The sequence below is a fragment of the Lepisosteus platostomus genome, chromosome 7, assembly GCF_059453375.1.
Source record: "Lepisosteus platostomus isolate fLepPlt1 chromosome 7, fLepPlt1.hap1, whole genome shotgun sequence".
NCBI classification, from domain to species: Eukaryota; Metazoa; Chordata; class Actinopteri; order Semionotiformes; family Lepisosteidae; genus Lepisosteus; species Lepisosteus platostomus.
This window is the reverse complement of record NC_142617.1, coordinates 3,813,810-3,832,801: the sequence shown is the minus strand read 5'-3', so window position 1 is coordinate 3,832,801 and position 18,992 is coordinate 3,813,810. Positions and strand designations below refer to the sequence as shown.

The window sequence follows — 18,992 nt, the reverse complement described above, 5'->3', positions numbered from 1 at the left end:
TCAGCCAGATGTTTATTGTGATGTTTCCAGATGATTATTAAGGACAAGAGAGGTCATTAGACAGGGGAAAACTGAGCACAGCAATACCATAATCGCTCAAATCCTGATGTTCTACAGTTCTGTGAATGCTTATTTTCATAATTCATTTCTGTAATCTGGGGGATAGGGGTGTTTAATAAGGAAAGGCTCTTGAATAAACTATGAAAATTGATTTGTTCCTGATGGGCACTGTTGGAGACGGCTGGCCTTGTCTCCAGGTTCTCATGTACATCTCCTGAAGTCTGGAGCTCCCAGCAAGCCCTATACTGTCGCTGACCTGTCACTGACCCTACGGCTGCCAGACCAGCTGGGCCAAACTGCCGCATTTGTGACCTGCCCCGGAGACACCACACACGAAGGAAACATCTCCACCCTCTGGCCGAAACAGGGTCTGGCTCTCTTTGGTGAAATTAAAAGGGTTTAATGGAGACGTGTAGTCCCAGTTTCTCAGAACAGTTATTAAATCTCGATAACAAAATAAATTAATTGACTTTAATTAATTACAATAAAATTGTCTATATTTTTTTTTTCAAATTTCGAATTAAGCATGATCTGCATGCCTGTGTGCAGAGTTAACGAGTAGTATTTATCTGTGAAACGGTCTATGTTTCTATTGGATTAAAAGAGGTGTATTCACAAGCCTGCTTGTTTACAATGTCATAGGGCTGCATCACGTTGCCAGAAGTGAATTTGAATTGAATTTGGCTTTGAACTGCAGAATATGGCTCTGTGTAGACCTGGAAAGTTCAGCTATTTTGTGGTGCAAATTGGAGGTTTTTACAAGGTACTGTGTGTGATTTCTTTATTGCGGTTTGAGATGCACTCATCAATGCAGATTCTTTCTCACCACAAAAAATAATAATAGTATTGGAGTTCCCGTTTAAAGTCTGATTTAAAGAGAAGGTGTTGAGAAAGAGAGCAACATGTTCCTTACGGGAGACTGCAGGATAAATATTACATCAGCTGTTACAGCTATGACTGTAATAGACACATCTAGTATGACTTTAATCTGATCAGACCTGATTTAATGTCTCTGATTATTAAAATGAACTGTGCACAGATAAAGGCAAGGCTTTTGATACTCCAGTTTGCTCTTGTCGATGCGGGAGCTGTTTGATTAACATGTGCGAGCTGTCTCCGTCGGTAGCGTGAACAGAGTGTGGGAGAAGCCAATTGTGGAGGGCATCTAGAAATCACTGTTTCCCCAGGGAGTCCTGTGGTCATGCTGGGTGATACGTCTTCAGCCCCCTTGTCTGCCACACTGAGATTCTTGTAGTGGTGCTTCTGCTTCAGCTCTTGGTTCTAATTAAATAAACAAACAGATGATTCCAAACAGCACATATTGTACAGTCTTGATTAAAGATATGTTTATAAAATGGAATCCAGACTCTTAAATTCTCATAGTTAAGCCTTCCTGTTTTTCTCTGGATTTAAAAGTAAGACTGATCTAGAGGTGAAGCCCTTCCTTACCTATACAGGTCAATGTGTAAGTAGTACATTTTGGGTGGGAAATATTACAGAACTCAAAAAATCTCTACATGGAATCTGTATACAGATAGGTAAAGTGTCAAAAATACTTCCCCGATGAAGGGAAAGTCCTAACTTTAAACTGTAGAAAAAACTTTTCATTCTTAAAACGAATTAACTTTTTTAATTAATATGAAGAGATGATGTCATATTTCTCTCAATATTATGAGTGAGCACAGATGGGAACAGTAATTTCAGTTGTCTGCAGGACAAATCTTGCAGACATTAGTGGTTTACATTTTGCAGATAAGTAGCTAATTAGTGTCAATTAACAGATGATGGTCCTATTGGCGGATGGGTAAATCAGAGTCCCATGCCTAATATCTATGGGATAATTATAGTTTTTTTAAAAGAGAAGCTTTAAAACCTAAAGAAAGTGTAATATGTTCAAGACGTTATTGAGAGACCAATAGGTGGCACTGTTCTCTGTGGATCAGAAAAGCTGTAGTGATGGCCACAGGGAAAAACATGGGCAATATTCAAAGCAATGGTATGAGCTGTTAAAATGAGACAGCTACATGATGAAAAAAGACAGATATTCCAATACAGATCAAGGCTGCTAACTATATCCACCAGAGAAGTGTGTTCAGAAAGAAAAAAAAAAACATCCAGGCCAGAAAATGCCCTAGACTGTTAAGCCTCCCCCACATAGAAAGAATGAAATGAGCACCAAATCTCATGTGCATTAATTCACATTGAAACGCTGCAGTCTAGGCCCTATCAGATGACTCACCCTAGAGGGAAAAGCTGGTAGATTTCCATTTATTAGGTTGGTGTTGCATTTCACAGCAGTGCAAACTAAATACTGTAAAGAAAGTAGAATGAGCATGAAATTCTATGGACTCTTGACCTGCAGCAAATGAAACACATTAGTCAGACGACGTTTAGGCAAAAGCAAATATCCTAGCAAAACTGTTACTTTATAGACACCCACTATAGTTAAGTATACAAACTCAAAAATATAGTGATTGAAGGGTAGTCAGAAGCAATCTTCTGATTGACTTATGTCATAAGTTTAATTTCCTCCTGGTGTTATTAACAGGCCTTTTCATGATAAAACTGGCACACCACCATCAATGTCCAGGACCTCAGTTTTAAGTCTTATCTAAAAAGGGGCACTGGGTTTGAAGGGCCTGGACGAGAGGGAAGAGTACCCCCTGTTAGTTCACCAGCATCGGTCACCAGGACCTGACCCACCTGAGTGGCCAGCACCAGCCTAGGATCTTGGGCAGTAGCCACCTGGACAATACAAAATCATATGAAGCCTGCAAACTAGGTCAATCACAAACCAAGTACAATTAAAATGTGTACATTATAACTCTCGTCTTGCATAAAATATAACACTTTTAGAAATAAATGGGAGAACGGCATACAGGTTGTTAATATCAACAACGCCAGATTCCACTTGATCAAATTTCAATCTGAAACATGGCTGGGTAACATAGTTATGAGATAGTTATGCAAGAGAATCAACATTATTGAATATAGTCTGGGAGTGTGCAGCGATCTAAGTGGGATCTGGTCAAATGTCATTGTCCCCTTTAACTAATTATTTTGGAGAAATATACTTCACATTTTTCACATTTTTCAGCCGAGGAAGTTTGTTTTTTCTAAGATATGCAAGGCGCCACATCAGAATGAACTACAGTACAAGAATACCCGAACTGTGTTTTCAATTACAGATGCACATATCAATCGGAGTCATAAAAATATGAGAAAATTAAATCACATTTGCAAAACCCATTTTTCGTAAGTAATTTTGGAAGAAAGCCTTAAGTCTTTTAATAGAATACTTTTGTATCTGTATGATTTTTCTGATAGGTTAGAGCAACATTTATTTAATAATATGCATTTGTGATATAGATTATAAATATGCATGTATGGGAATAAATACTAAATGGCTCTTGTTTCACAGAAAAAATGACTCATACAATTTTGCTTTAATATAGATCATACCTGCTATGTATTCTGCATATGAATTCTGCATATTCTATATATTTTTGTTTCATTTGGGTATGGCTAAATCATTGAGTTTATAAAGTCTGTAAAAAACATACATAATTTTTAAAAAAGAAAACAGCAACATCGATTTCATTGTAGAAAATTTTGTTTGGCAAAGTCAATAAAAACTACATCTGACACCCACACGCACATTTCAGAGCCTTAACTATCAGCTTGCCCTTATCTATGTTAATTCTCGGGGATTGTGGGACCTTATCTTAACAGAACAATCAATATAGCCGCATAAAATCCAAACGGTCCCAGGTCTCTGGTCTGACCCAGACTCGCTAAATGACAGAGTATCTTAAAAAGCAAAATGTGCTGTGAAATTCCATTCAAACGCCCCCCGTTCACGTGGACATTTCCACAGAGAAAACCACACAAGCTGTGTACCTTCCTGTCCAACAGGTTTGGAAATTGAGATCTGGATCATTTATTTGATCATCTCTATTGTGCAAAAAATTCTCGTGTGCTCCATGCTGTATGCCAAAGTACTATAAGCCTATTTTCCTCTTCTGCACTCTGCTGTGTCTCCTTTTAATGCATGTAGGCAGTAGAATACATTTCCAGCATGAAAACATTACCCTATTATGTTGAAATGCTTACAAAATCTGACACAGCTTACTTGCTTAACCCATATTAACTCAAATTAATTTACCTGATTCTAAAAGGGCGTGTTATGTGTAGCTGTATGGATAGAATAGGTTAAAACAGTTTATAGTAAGGTGACGCATTCCATGTCATTTAGTGAAAAAAAATGGGACTTTTGCAATCACATTTTACATTTTACATAGTTGGAATTAACATCAGTGTCCAGAATATATTGATTAAGTGACTACAGGAGCATGCCAATCCTTTCTGAACAAGAAGAACGTAAAAGTAAAAATACCATCAGGCTTAACAGCTGAGAATTTACAAATCCTGCACTTAAGACTGATTGATCTTAATTGTGCCTTGAATACTCTACTGGCTCACGTTTTCAACAAGCTTAACTGAAAGTCTAATTAATTGAATCCATTCGTGACCAGCAAACAAAGGAGGAAGTAAATTGCTTGATAAGAGAGAAGAAGTCTTTAAAAAATTCCATCCTCGACACAATTAGAATATTATTTTTTAGAAGTCTTTAGTCACACTTATAGACACGAAAAACTAAGCTTCAGTGTGCTGTTTCAAAGACATACACGAGGCAGTTTAAACAGTTTTAACAGCTTCTAGCATTAATAGTGTTATATCTGAATGACCAAAGTTCTGTCTTTAATTGAATTGGGAATTTTAGCCTTTATACCTCTGGATCCAGCTGGTCAGAATTCCTTCAAGAGGAAGTGAACAGTCCCAGTTCATGTACGCATGTAATTAAAACTCATGACAGTCTCTCTGTTATTTGGACCCATGACCCAGGCTTGGGTGCTGACAGGCACGATCCTGATTGTCTGATATGAAAGTCTGGGGTATGTCCAGTCCTGAACATATGCGTCAATATGTCAATAGATTTTCATCCCAGTTCGACTTATTATTAGCTTGTTTGGACCAATTTAACAGCTTTCCAAGATTTTGAGGTGCTGCTGCTTCTTTAAAAAAGACCAAGAAAACCTGCAGACACGCTGGCTTTGCAGACTGGACAGCCCTTTTCTCTATGAACTATCTGACTTTATTTGAGGGGTTCTTCAGCAGAAGCTTGGAAATTGAGTACCATTGATTGGATTCTATACCTTATTGTATTCTGGGTGGTCTGGTGGACATGAGGTGGAAGTGTATTGTTTTGTTCTGTTTTTGGAAAACATTAAATGTAATTAAGCTTGTCAGATTTAGGGAACAAATGGGACAAAAAAAACTAAAAAGAACAGCCATTTAAATGCAATCCTTCAGGGATCTGTTGCTCTTAAGTGCAGAGGTTGCTATGAATCATGGGATATATAAATAGCTTACTTGGTCTCTCTTCTGTTTGCGAAACAACAGAGGTACTCCGCAGTGGATTCGGACCATGAAAGTCAACGGCCACCAGAGGGGAGTCATCAGCCACCACAGGGAAGCCTTAGTCTCCAGCCCTCTCTGCACGTGCAGCAGGAGGTTTCAAACAGACAGGAGGTCTGCTCTCACCTCCTCTGTAAGCTCTGTGGCCCTTCTGAGTGGGAACTCCTGCAGCAGGTCAACCTGTGACAGAAGAAGGCTTTACAATTTCATTCTAACAATTTATTAAGGTCCCTGTTTATTCACAGTCTGTCATTTTTAAAAGGCATCTTCAGTCAATGGCTAAAGAGAATATTAATCATCACTAGTTAAGTCAGTAACTGGAGTGTCATGAACAGAGTTGGAACACAACAGAACCCTGCAGAACCCTGCAGTTCCCCAGGACCAAAAATGTAAACTCACCGTTTCCTTCTTGAACTGTATAACTCACTGTTCTCACTGCATCCCACACTGGGAGCCCAACCAGTAGAATAAACAGCAGAGAATGGAAAATTACTGGCCGGCTGGAACAGTTCCAGTTTTAGATGGCCATACCTGTGATCCAAGGTAACATGATGCCATGAAATAATAACAGACCCACATCTGTATCTCATGCTCCAACATAATCCATAGCAACCTGCAATGCTGACAAATTCAGCAACAAAACCAACAATGCTTCACTGAATTTTTATGTGATCCAATGAATAATTTACACATTCAATTTACCACCTTCTGATACATTCATATATGCGAAGCCACTGGAGTGTGCTGGAGCATTTTTTATTAATTTATTGGAAAAGACAAATTAGTGTTAGAAATATGCAATAATACCGCAGACGTTTTAGAAGAGCTTCTTGTGATACTGACATACAGTATAAATGGGAGAAGATTCAAGGTAAGGCAAACAATTTAACAAAAGTGAAATGAATTTGGTGAATATCAGGAGACATTGTCAGGATCTGAGACACCAATCACTGCTGAAGGAATGGAGCTGAGATTTCTTATTGTGCTACAGAGTGCTATAACTTCCCCCAGATCTCCCAGTGAAGCACACTGGCACAGATCCTCCAGTGAAGCACACTGGCGCAGATCCCCCAGTGAAGCACACTGGCGCAGATCCCCCAGTGAAGCACACTGGCGCAGATCCCCCAGTGAAGCACACTGGCGCAGATCTCCCAGTGAAGCACACTGGCACAGATCCTCCAGTGAAGCACACTTGTACCTGGATATGCATGTCTAAGGTGCTCATATACATATAATGTGCATACAGTATATTTGAAGGTACATGTACATACACAGATACACATTTACAGCTACAGACTGTATACTGTATAGATGTGTATGTGATGTAAATGAAGGTAGGAGCAGAGCTTGGGTTGAATCTCAAAGCCAAAGGCTAACAAAGTGCAAAGCCAACCATACTATACATAGTACAAGCTTCCTCTCAAATGCTAATGTCTGAATAATGTAGCATGACTCATTCTTCTTTTTAGACAGCGGCAGCAATTTACCTTAATAATCGGAAGAGAAAAAAAGACATATTCCTAATTCTTCTGGGAATGATTTTTCATAAAATATAACAACCTTGCACTCATTCACACATCTACAGATGTGATCTTTGCTACCACTATTAGGGCATGCAAATACACTGATATTACAACAGCTATAAAATGACCAGAAACTGAAATGTTGCATGTACAGTAGTGGAATATAAAGTCTTGCTGTTGGTATACATGAATACATTAAGTCACCAAATTCTTTCCTTTGTTTTCATTGTTGAGTTAAGGTTTTGTATACATCAAACAATGTATAATATCACTTGCAGTGGTGTGCTATTGCTTCCTATAAAGCATATTTCACTGTATCATAAGCAAATTGTAAAATGTTACATTTAATGTGAGAAAATGCTGCTGTCTGTTCATTGGATACATTTGCTGAGCAGATTGTGGTCACGTCTCTTATAGCAAAGCGTGACCATTGCCTCTGCACACAAATATAGATAACGGATACTTTTGCCACAGACACAGGTAATTAATAGGACATTATCATGCAGATAATGGGTGAAAGCTGTGGTGAGCCACTGATACTACCTGAGAGAATCAGTGCTGATTCTGCAATCTTAAACTCTCACGTCTTCCTCTCAGAGAGATAGGGGTTATTTGTGTTGTCCACGTAGTAACCTCATTCGATCAGTACTAGTGCAGGATCTGATCCAATAAGCAGGGTAGACGATAAAATGTATTTAATGTGTATCTTGGCATTTGTAAAAATTCAAAAATATAGTAAGCTTGTGGTTCTGAACACAACAGTTCAAATATATATATATAAATGATGTCTTAAAATAAATACTATAAAGTGTTAGAACAATTATAAGACATGAATCCAAATTTCACATGAGTTCTTCAGGGAGATCACTTAGGCATAGCTGGAATGAATTACTATATAGGCCAAGACATTTATCTTTCAAGTACTGAAAATAGCACCAGTTTCTCAACCTACAACATAAACAGTCTTTCATTTCTGCATATGTATTAATTTAAATTCTGTTTCTCAATGGAAGTGAGCTTGAATGAACATCAATTTCTGAACATCTGTAGAAAAATCAAGACTCAAGAAGTCCAAGCCACAGAAATCTAAATCTCAAGCCAAAAACCTCATAATGTATTAGCAGTCTGATTCTCAAACACTTTCTCTTTCAACACAGAATTTCTTCCTGCAGTATGAAAACAAGTCAACATAATATATCCTTCAAGTATATATAATGTGACTTTTGATAGGTAGAATTTTCTCTTGACTCTGGGCTTATGTACACTTTGTAACCATTGCAAACTCTGTTTAAATTCTTCACAGTCTGTTGACTGCTTCTTCTTTAGCATTTTTGATCACTTTGGGCTCAAAATTTCAAGACAAACTTTTACTTAAATACGTATTTGCAGCAGTTGCCAATATAGAATGTAAACCAACTTCAAATTAAAATTTCAGATGGTTGAAATGTTCCTTTCCTGATATGACTTATTCAGTGTGTGCTTTCAAAAATTGTTGTAAGTTAGATCTTACATTCATATGTTTCAAAACAGATAATGCATGAACAAAAAACTTTCTAAGTCATTTTGTGACAAAATTGGTGCTTCAAGTGCACCAATTAAGAGAGCATCTCAATCGATGAGAATTAGATTTAATCTAGGAAATTGAAAAATAAAACTTAACTCTGTTTTAATAGCAACTGGTTTTGCATCTAAAAATCATGACTTCACATTTAATGTGTAATTACAGTATATGAGGAAACTTGTGATTTTGGCCATTCTGTTTAATATTACCTTGGCAATTAATCTACCAAGAGTCTTGTCAATGTTAATCCTACTTGAGTAGGTTTTTGGAAAAGATTTTGTGTAGTTGGATCTCAGTTATTTTGGATGCATCCCACTATTTCAGACAGTAAATCAAACAAAGCTGCAGGTCATAATTTATATAGAAAGATGTCGGCAATGTGTTGCAGTTACTTATTTTTAAATACTGGAGATTTATGCAAAGTCAGTGCTTTCGCCTAATGTACGACTTGAGCAGCACCCCCATGAAGACACGACAGCTGTTCAACAGATACGGTTTTCCTTGTAGCCGGCATCTGCATTTATAACTAGCTGCACAGGGTGGTGTGTGTGTGTGTGTGTGTGTGTGTGTGTGTGTGTGTGTGTGTATAAAGTGAGGAGAAGGAGCACAGCTGTGGCACCTTGAAGACAAGCATGTAATTATCCTCAAAGTAAAATGAGGTACAGTACAACATCTCCAAGCCAGTCAGAGAACCCAGATGAAACAACAACATTAATGATGCTTGCTTAGAAATGCACTGATCTCTCATGATTACGCATTCAGCAAAAAAATACGCATTCAGCAACAAAAATATATTACGCTCCGCTGTGCATTCAGTAACTAATTTCTCGGAAGAAAACAAACCTCTTCCTTTAGAAGCATAACAACTGGGTGGCTCAGAGGAAGGCCAGCGTGTGTAGAGAATGTCAAGGCTTGGCTACATCTGACTCTGCCACCACGTAGCCTTTTAAAATAAACGGAGACTGTCCAGGAAGGAGGGGGCAGGGATCAGGCATTGTTCAGTTGGCTTTTTCCAGTATCCCAGTGTTCACTCTTTCTCTTTGTTGGCGGGTGAATATTTACAGCCGAGTTGGTCTGGTTGAAAAAGGACCCTCTCTTTGACGTTCAGCTGATTACAGCATTTTGGGCTCAAGAGGAATATTGATTAGTTTCACACATTGCGGTGTAATGTCTGAATGAGGTCCACTGGGGCTCATTTTATTGGGCTTTAATCAAACGTGGAAGGCATTATCTTGACAAAAAGGCCAATCCATTTCTTGTCAGCTTGAACAAACACTAATGAAAAGAGAAGGTCTTGGGGAATAGTTGGGGAAGCATGGTACTGAATGAAAGCAGTGTCATCATCTTTCCTCAAGTTTGTCTTCGATTTGATAGGTGAAGGTATCTTTCCCACCTTACCTAGCCTTTTTGTGACTTCCATCCCACTAATCGCATGCTTTTTTAACCTTCGAAATGTTTCTAATGAATAAAAAATGAGTGTTTGCTGCAGTAAAGAGTAACATCCATGCAAATATTAATTGTCACGATTTGCACAGAAAGTATATTAACACGAGTTTCAGAACACAGTCATCCCCACTGGATCTTTAAATACCTTCACTATCGGAATGCTTCTGTTTCACTTGCCTTGGACAGAGCAGCCAGTTACTGATGGGACTGTTAGGTTCCTCCAGTCCGTCCTCTAGGGTGCCATGTGCACGCAGGACCAGTCACTAAACACTTACATCACCAAAATGGTTTTATCAACTAGACTTTCTTTCCAAATGCCAGCAGACATCATCAGGTTTCCTCAGTTAGAAACATGCTGTCTCACTGTCAGTGAGACACCTTTTCCCTTTTTGCTGTCACAGAAAGTTCTGGGCCAGTTTATTTTTGACTCACATTAAGGGCAGCGAATTACACAATGCAGGACTTTGAGTCTACTGGGCGCTAAAACTACAATACACCTCTCAGTGGGAAATTCCGACTGCAGCACAATGCTTTTCTTTGCACGCTTGGGCACTTCGATAATAAACACAAACAACCATTCTGAAATGAGAAATTAATCCAAAACACAAGAAAATAAAAAAAAGTTTGATAAGCCAGGATTTGGACTGCAAAATCACAGATAAATATAGTCTGTATCACATGGGGACCCAGTTAGCAAAGCTCTTATGTTTTGAAACACCAGTAAATAAAAAGCTTGAGCAGGATGTTATTTAAATACCACAACGGCATTTCAGATGTTTCATACATGTGCGGGTAGTGAGTAAAGATTTGATTGTACATCTGTGATGTCATACCACTAACATTTAGTAAGTATGGATTTCCTGTTGTGTGCAAAATGCAGTTAAGTTAGAATTGTGAATAGATTCTGGTTTATTTGAGCTTGCAGAAGATTTATTACCAATTATCTGCTCTGCAATAGGAAATGTATCAACATTGTAAAAGTCTGATTTTCATATAATGCTTAATTTAAATTTTCCTCGCTGGACACTGCCCTGCGATTTTCCCCTCACCCTCAGCTCTTAATGACTTCATTGAATCAATTACTGATTTTCTCTTTCTAAATTGCCACGAGCTGAAACTCTTTTTCTTGGCTAGAAAACCAGTCCAGAGATGTTCAAGTGAAACAGGCAGCCAAGGTGTCAAGCTAGTGGAGAACTACTCATTAGTTTATCCGAACTGAAATACAACATGATAATGTGGCAAATCGGGCCTGTGGGCTGTCCTCTAATTAATCAGGGCATGGCTGAGCTATCTTCTCAAGTACACACCAGATTGCCTTTAATTATCTGTCACCTATGTAGAAAAGTGTCCAATATTATACTTTTAATGGTCTTAAAATGGGCATTTTGAAAGTGCCCAAGGAATTCAATTTACTTTGGGAGGTTTTCAGGCATCTCTGCTTGTGTGACAGACACTGAGGTTGCTTGAGGTTTCTTGCCTTGTTTTGTTTCTCCTTTCCAGGACAGAAAGTTTCAGAAGCTCTGCATGAGGATCAGATGTCTGTTTCTGCCATGGCTACAGACCAGAAATCCAAGATTGTCCACTCGCAGCTCCACGTGTGAACACATTCATTTTCATTTGCCAGCTTACAGCTACAGTCCGGGCTCCTGCCCTTTTGTGCTGGTTTCCATGCCGATAGTTAAAAAGGGAGCATGTTTTTCCAAACCTGAAGTACCATTTATGGAGTCCTGTTTGTGCCTTAATATGCAGCGTGTACCCATTGTACACTAGCAAAAAGCAATATTCAATTATTTCTCATATGACCCCTTTTGCATTGTATCCACTGTATTTTAGCATCACTGTTAATTGTATTTTTATATAGATCGATCTATTGTGAGATTATCAGCATTAACTGTAAGTGGCAGGCCGGGAAATTAAGTTTTCAATTACAGCAGACCTGACACTTGGGGCCACTAAAGGCCTCTATTACTGTCAGTAGACACACTGGGAGATTAGTTAATTGGATAACCGATGTAGGTGAGAATTGCAAATTCCCACATGGAGTTAATTAAGGGACTGTTTGTTTTATCAAGGGTGTGCACAGCGCTAGCTGTGGTTGTGTTTTTAGTAGAAGGTGTGTGGATGGTTTTCAGGGTCTTTGCAATAGACCTGTTCCTTGTACTTCTCATGTCATTTAACTTTGTATTGTGTTCAGATTCCTTGAGCCACTTTACTTATCTTGGAGTCACTTGCACTGTACTATTAGTAAGCATGTCACCTTTTTCTTACACCAGACTAGAGCTTAAACTGGCATTAAGATTCCTGGATAAATGTAACATTTTGTAATGGTTGTGAATTTTAGCAGCATGTGTCACTGACACGGACACCTTTCCTCCCTAGTGTTATCATAATATTATCATCCAGGGTTCTAATCAAGCAGTGTAGCTCTCAACTCCACATCTAATCAACACAGAAAACTTTTGCTGTGCATAACACTGAGTTCTAAAAAAAAAACATTTTCCCCAGCATTGCTAAGAGGTTTCTTTGGGATTCAGCGCAATATTGTTTTTGTCCAGTAAGAACAGCAGTAAATTGAGATTGAGATGGAGCTGGGATAAGTGGCATGATGGGGAACAGTTAAAGAGCAATGCAGAACAGCATGTTCTTTCAGTTACTGACAGTCACAAGATTGTGGCTGTCTCACAAATGCAATATTGTTAACACAGAGCATGAGAACAATCCTCTCTCCCTTGATGTTTCTGACTCAGTAACTATATTGCTTTTCAATTATGTGAAAATCATGAACTAAATGGCTTTTGAAAGTACTTTTTACATTACAGGATGCTCAAATGTATTTTTTTTTATCGTCTATAATACAGAGATTTAATTAAATGCTAAGACAAGATGTTTTTCGCACTCATATTGAAACATTAGAACCGAATGAGCGCATAAGTTTGGTGATTGCGTTAAAGACTATAACGAGGCTTACCTGCACTCACTTATCAATTTCATGTAAAACAGATGTAAAAGAATAAGTGTGATAGGAAGGCTGCAGGAAGTTTATTGAGTCCTCTACACCATGCCTCTTTGCCAGGGCCTGTAAAGTGAATAACAGAGAGCAGGATTAACAGCAAGTGTGGATCAGAAGTAACTCTCTGGCCCCTATCACCGCAGACACAGTAAAGTCATTCTGCAGCTGAAGTCATGTCTGCAAGTTCCAGCATTTGGTGTTTTAATTCTATTAGTTAAATAGTTCTAATTGTCTGATCTGGTTCCGCCTTTTTTAAACGTTAAACTTCAGTGAGACAAATCTGAATTTGTGGAGATCTGAAAGCGGCTTTGAGGGAAGACACAAACTTAAAAAGACAGGATGTGTCAAAAAAAACCTGGAATGCAGATATTGCATACGGCTCTTCTTCATGTGAATGCCTCAAATAAGGCAGTCAAGGTCTATCAAGAGTGATTCATAAACGTGATTAGGATGTGGAATATGTAGGGGAGAAGCTGAGTAAGTCTTTGGTGTCTGCCACTGTGCGTCTCAGTGGTCTGTGTAAAACAACCATCTTGCAAAGAAGAACAGTGAGGAGTGTCTGTAAAACTAAAAGCACACAGCTTTATCGTGCCAGTTTTACTGATATCCTCATCAGAAAGTGAGTTAATTTAGCTTTACGGGCTCATAACCTGTTGAGGGCTCGTTATTGTAAATACCCCAGAATTATAAACCACCAGTATGATGTTAATGATGCCCTTATTTAGTCATGTTTTTACATCTCAGAATACCTTAGCTGAAGCAACCAATCTCATCCATCTGGTAAGCAAAATAAACAGGGCTGAAATTAATATAGATTTGCAGATTTTAGTGAAATGGTTTCACATCTGTAGTAATATTATTTGTCAAACAGGATAGGATTAAGTCTCAATATTGTTCAAAAGATCATTATCAGTTTTTTGGCTATGTTCATTAATTAATTTGCATTTTTGCATTGACTTCAAATCGCTGTCCACAGCAATATCCCCTTTTGTACAATCCTATGCAAATTAGACAGCCAAGCCATGCTCATAGAACCAAAATAAGATTTGTTTTAATTGTTTCAATCAAAATGAGAAAAAGAAGTATTATCAATGGGCTGGAATAATTTCCATCCTTCTTATGAGACTTTGAAACAAGATCCTGACTACTAGTTTTCCTGGGCACGTTTGACTTTGGGCTTTTGTAATTCAAACTTGTATTGTAATTTGTAGCTCTTAGTTCAATGGGCAAAGCAGGTTCTTATCTCTGGGCAGTGGGGCTGTTGTATGTCTCCCATGGGTCCTGTGTGTCTCCCATTGGGGCTGCTGATTCATGTTGTCTGCTGTGCGTCACCCAGGTGGGGCTGCTGGTTCATGCTGGGTGCTCTGTGTTGCCCATGTGGGGCTGCTGGTTCATGTTGGGTGCTCTGTGTCACCCAGGAGGGACTGCACTTCAGCGGTGGATAAATTGGGTCCCTCCTCTATATAAAGCGCTTTGGGATCCTTTGGATGGAAAAGTGCTGTATAGATTCACAGTTTTATGATTATTACATTCCCGATTTTGGCACTAAGAGAACACATGCACTAAGCTCCCACCAGCTCAAACATTTGTTTACAAATTAGTTTTTGCTAAAGGGCCTTGCGTGCAATTTTAACAACTTCTCCGTATTCTTTCAGCCATTTAGGTGGTATTTTTAAAACGTTTCCTCGTGTGTAACTGTGTTTCTTTCAAACCAGCTAACGATGTGTTTCTTTCAAACCAGCTAGCGATACGCAGCAGTAGTGGGACTTAACCATTTTCAGAGGAAAGGTGGTCTGCTTCTGGAAGGGTCTTTGTCGCCTCTAACTCGGTCACTGTTCTTAAAGCGTCCTTATCCTTAGAGAAAAAAAATGAAAGAAATGAAAAAAAGAGCAGTTTTCTATTTTTAGGGCCCAGATATTACAGCGAGTACTCTTTGTGTGCTGGGGTAGGCGCCTGGCAGCTAGTCTGTTTCCAGAAAGTTAATTATGAAAACAATATCGGAGAGGAAGCCATAAAAACAATGAGCTGGGCTGGGGAGGGGTTCTTCCAAAAATAGCTGCTCTAGGCTGCGTTTGGAGCTGTAGCTCCTTGTAAATAGGCTCTGAGATAAGACTGGACACAGCTCTGACCTGTAAAGCTGAAGTTTATCAGCCTGTTTGTGCATCACCCCTCTGATGGGAGGAATGTACAAAAAAAAATGGTTTACTTGGCACATGAGTATACAGTTCAGAGAGAAAAAAAATGATCTGAGCAAGAAGGTTTATTCAAAACCCTGTTTCATGAAATCCGTTCTGATTTGTAAGCTTCTGATACCCCCAAAACAACAGCAAAAGTGTTCCTGTATTTCCTCTTTACAATATTCTAGATTAAGAAAAAAATATTTAATTCCCAGGTCGTAACATTTACTGATACACCATGTTTTAATAGTCAAAAAATCTGTTTTTTATGTTGTTTGTTTTCTACCAACAAGCTAATCTGACTATTCGACTGAGGAAAAACTGGGGATTACTGGAATTATCTTGGCATGTTCATGCAGTCTTATCTTTACACATGACAGTTACTTCAGTGGAATGCAGCTGTATGGGATTTTAATGAAAGCATCAAGAACACAAAAATGTGTGGCATATAGCGCTTTTTTTCAAGAAAGTGACTGAACCATTGAACATGCATACTGCTTCAGTACTAATCTGATGGCCTTTAAGAAACAAAAGAAAGACTTGTCAGAAATTGCTGCCTTTCCCAGCCAGCACCTGGGATATCACAGTGCCCTTCAGCAGTAACAGTGAGAGAATCAAGGAAGTGTACAGGAATGCAGCACCGATTGTCTTTATCGTGTAGCACATGTAGCATATTTACAATGCTGATCCTCATGAAATGACAGTCTTACATGAAGACAAGCAAACTAGTTTGCAATTCCGATGATGGAAACCAAGCTACACAAATCAAATTCCACTGTTCAAAGTAAATTTCCTTCAGGTTTCTAGATAAGGCCCATAAATTGCTCAACACAATATAATGCTTCAGAAAGCAACGGCTGGGCATATTCTGATCTTTCTGATATATAGATGTTAAATTCCTGTTGGAACTAGAGGAGCAAAGCATTGTGCACTTCTAAGAAACCAGGACCTCCTCTTGAACTTCTCTGGGAGAACAGAAACGAGGCTGTTTTAAATTATTTTCCTATCACAGAGGTCAGAGTGGGAAGGCTTCTTTTTTCCTTTGTTCAAATCTCGCAACTTGAAAGATTTTCTCCAGTGCATCTTGGGGGTGGCTAATCAGAGAGAAGCCATGACAGAGCAGTCAGACTGCCTGGCAAACAGGACTTTGGTCTGGAAGAACAGCAGCTGGGCACTGCGGCACATGTCTTCACCATACCAGCACCCATGTGAAGAACAAAGTTCTTCCTGCTCTCGAACGTATTCCTAAACGTAAGAGTAACATCAAAATGAGTGCTTTCCCTGAGTGACCCTCGAATGTCTCTAATGTCTGCGAGGCAGCAAATGGGTGTAAATCAGCCTGGCATTTCACTGTGTGCTGATGAACGAATGAAGGCGATGCAGTAAAGTTGGAAACAATGTAGGGACGGACTGGTCCATCAGGAAAAAGGGTCTCCCAGAACTGAAAAATAAACCAAGGAAGTTCTCTTCAGACACCCTGATATAAGCAAAAAAATGATTAAAACACGATTAATGTCAGCAGTGGGACACTCATGTGATCCAGTCTAACTGAATCAGTTTGGCTGTGTACATGACACTGTAGAACACCTACTGTACTGTAGGTGTAAGAGGTGGCAATATGTGTACATGCGTGTGAGTTCCTTTTCATGCATCAACTTCAACAAAGCCTTATTGTCTCACACAAATCAGCTCACAGAATAGTTTGTGTAAATACAACAGGAAAGATTTCTTTGTCGCCTGCCTAATCCCTGGATGTAAAAAAAAAAAATGCCAGGAAAAGTTTTAGCTCTTTAGGGAGAGTCTAAGTAACCTTGAATCTCTGGTCAGCCTGCCTTGCTGAACAGAAAAAAAAAAAGTCAGCGAGAAAAAAAGTTAACAAGAACCATACGTTTTAATTTTTCCCCCCTCCTAACTCCCCCACCCTTCACAAGTCTCCTCCCTGGTTTTCTCCAATCGGCCCAGTCCTCTCTGAAACAAGGCTCTTTGTAGCGGAGGAAATTGTGTACTTCGGGAGCACTGGGGTAGGCTGAGAGCAGATTTCCTGTCAGGGCCACTGCTAAGAAAAAGCAGGGCCAGTTATCTCCATACCAGAGAGAGTAACAGCAACCAGCCACCCCCTCTCCTGTTTTTCCTCCCCTTCACAGTCCTGACATCTCAGACCTCACCACCAGCCAGCTCGTGCCACCACAGCCAGCTGCCCTCCGACAGGACTGGCTCGCCGTGGAAACAACAACAAGAAGGACAAAAAAAAATCCCATCTCCTAGCCTCACTTCCCACATTTCCTGAGGCACAAGCCTGGAGACCAGGGAGATGCCGAAGAGAGGAGGACGGGGGGCAGAGAAAAAGGAAAGGCAGAGCGAGTGAAAAAAGAACAGGAAACAAACACGTTCTGCTGCTGCTTTAGCAAAGAGACGGACATAAATCTTTCTGGGATCGCGAAGTTCACAACCGCACAGCAGAGAGCTCCAGAGAGTGACGGGACGGTCTGTCAACTACCGCTGGTTTACACACCTGCAAAGACCAGAGGAGAGAAGAAAATAAGGAGGCACTGACAACAACCATGTCAGGATACTTCACCCAGGCTTCTTTAAACTCCTCTCACTCCTCCTGGCTGCAGCATGTTTCTGTCAGGATGTAAAATCTCGTTCTCCCTCTGGAAATGAAGTGGGTTTTCTGATCTTAGTGCGGAGTGTAGTTTGTTCAGCGATCTTCCTCTGTGCCAGCCCCCCGAGGACATTGTGGAGACCAATGGTTGTGGATTTGGGGCTCAAGTCATTTTGAACTGAAGTGTTACTATCTGGAGATTTCAGGGTTCCCTAATGAAGAACAAGGCGGCAAAGCAGAAATCCAAAAGGAAAGGGAGTGTGAGTGCTTTTGGATGTGATCTGACAGAATACCTACAGAGCTCAGGACAAGATGGTAAATACTTTTTAAAACTTCCTTCTTTCTTGTGTGCTTTGCGATTTTGTTGTGCCACTTTAAGTTATCGGTTCTACAGGCATGAACTCTTTTTTTTTGTCAACTTTCACATTTCCCTTTGTGGAATTCGGAGTGGGTCTTATCAGAGTTACAGCTTTCTCATTATCTTTCAAAGTAGTCGTCATTTCTATTTAAATTAAAAAGAGTCCCAACAAAGACTGAAAAAACAAGAAAGCTTTATTATCAAGTGTCTTTTTTGATAAATAGGAACATAATTGGAATCTAACAATTGTACAGTCAAACTAAGGTGGGTGTTGAGCTGTTTAAATACTATTTTACTGTTGGCTGATAATTCTTCACGTCCTTGCTTCCCTAGGGTGATCTTTCCTGATATACTGATCTGCACTGGGTGGTTCTACTGTCATGCAGTTTTGCAGTATGGAACATTTGCTTTAAGGTTCCTAGATAGTGTATCTAATGTGTTTAATTGCCTGTAGAGTGCTATCACTGAACATCACTGCTGTTTTGAAATAGGCTCTTGGTGGCTGGTGTAATTTAGAAGCAAATCATTCCATTGCCAGGCTTAGAGGTAAAAAACTGACATCTCTAAATAGAAATGCATTTATCACACATCTCTGTTAATCAGATCTGGGGACTTCAAATGAATGCACCACTGTGTTATTTGAAATGAATTTGACAATATCAAATGTATTAAGTGAGCTGTGATAGATAATGAGTACTGAAATAAATCACAGGGCATGGGTTGTTGGGACAGAAATCAAAAGAGCAACGTCAAGAGCCAGCACTCCCTGTTAAT

At 39.4% G+C, this 18,992-nt stretch overlaps 1 protein-coding gene and 1 long non-coding RNA gene across 4 annotated transcripts in view; one reads left to right on the top strand and one right to left on the bottom strand.

The window, feature by feature from the left end:
* Positions 1-826: 826 nt before the first annotated feature.
* Positions 827-17,904, bottom strand: LOC148657898 (uncharacterized). 2 transcript variants are annotated; one of them, XR_015939990.1, is made up of 6 exons: positions 17,768-17,904; positions 14,851-14,932; positions 13,037-13,144; positions 5,494-5,718; positions 2,300-2,371; positions 827-1,341 (listed from the first exon to the last, which is right to left on the bottom strand). It is a non-coding gene; the product is annotated as an uncharacterized LOC148657898 (long non-coding RNA). The 2 variants fall into 2 exon arrangements; XR_015939991.1 differs by lacking the exon at positions 2,300-2,371.
* arhgap31 (Rho GTPase activating protein 31) overlaps positions 17,224-18,992 on the top strand; it is a 37,451-nt gene continuing 35,682 nt past the window's right edge. For both annotated transcript variants that reach the window (XM_088638523.1, XM_088638522.1), the window contains exon 1: positions 17,224-18,175. In XM_088638523.1, the coding sequence (XP_088494649.1) occupies positions 18,076-18,175 (100 nt within the window). In that variant the 5' untranslated portion in view covers positions 17,224-18,075. The remainder of the gene's footprint in view (positions 18,176-18,992) is intronic.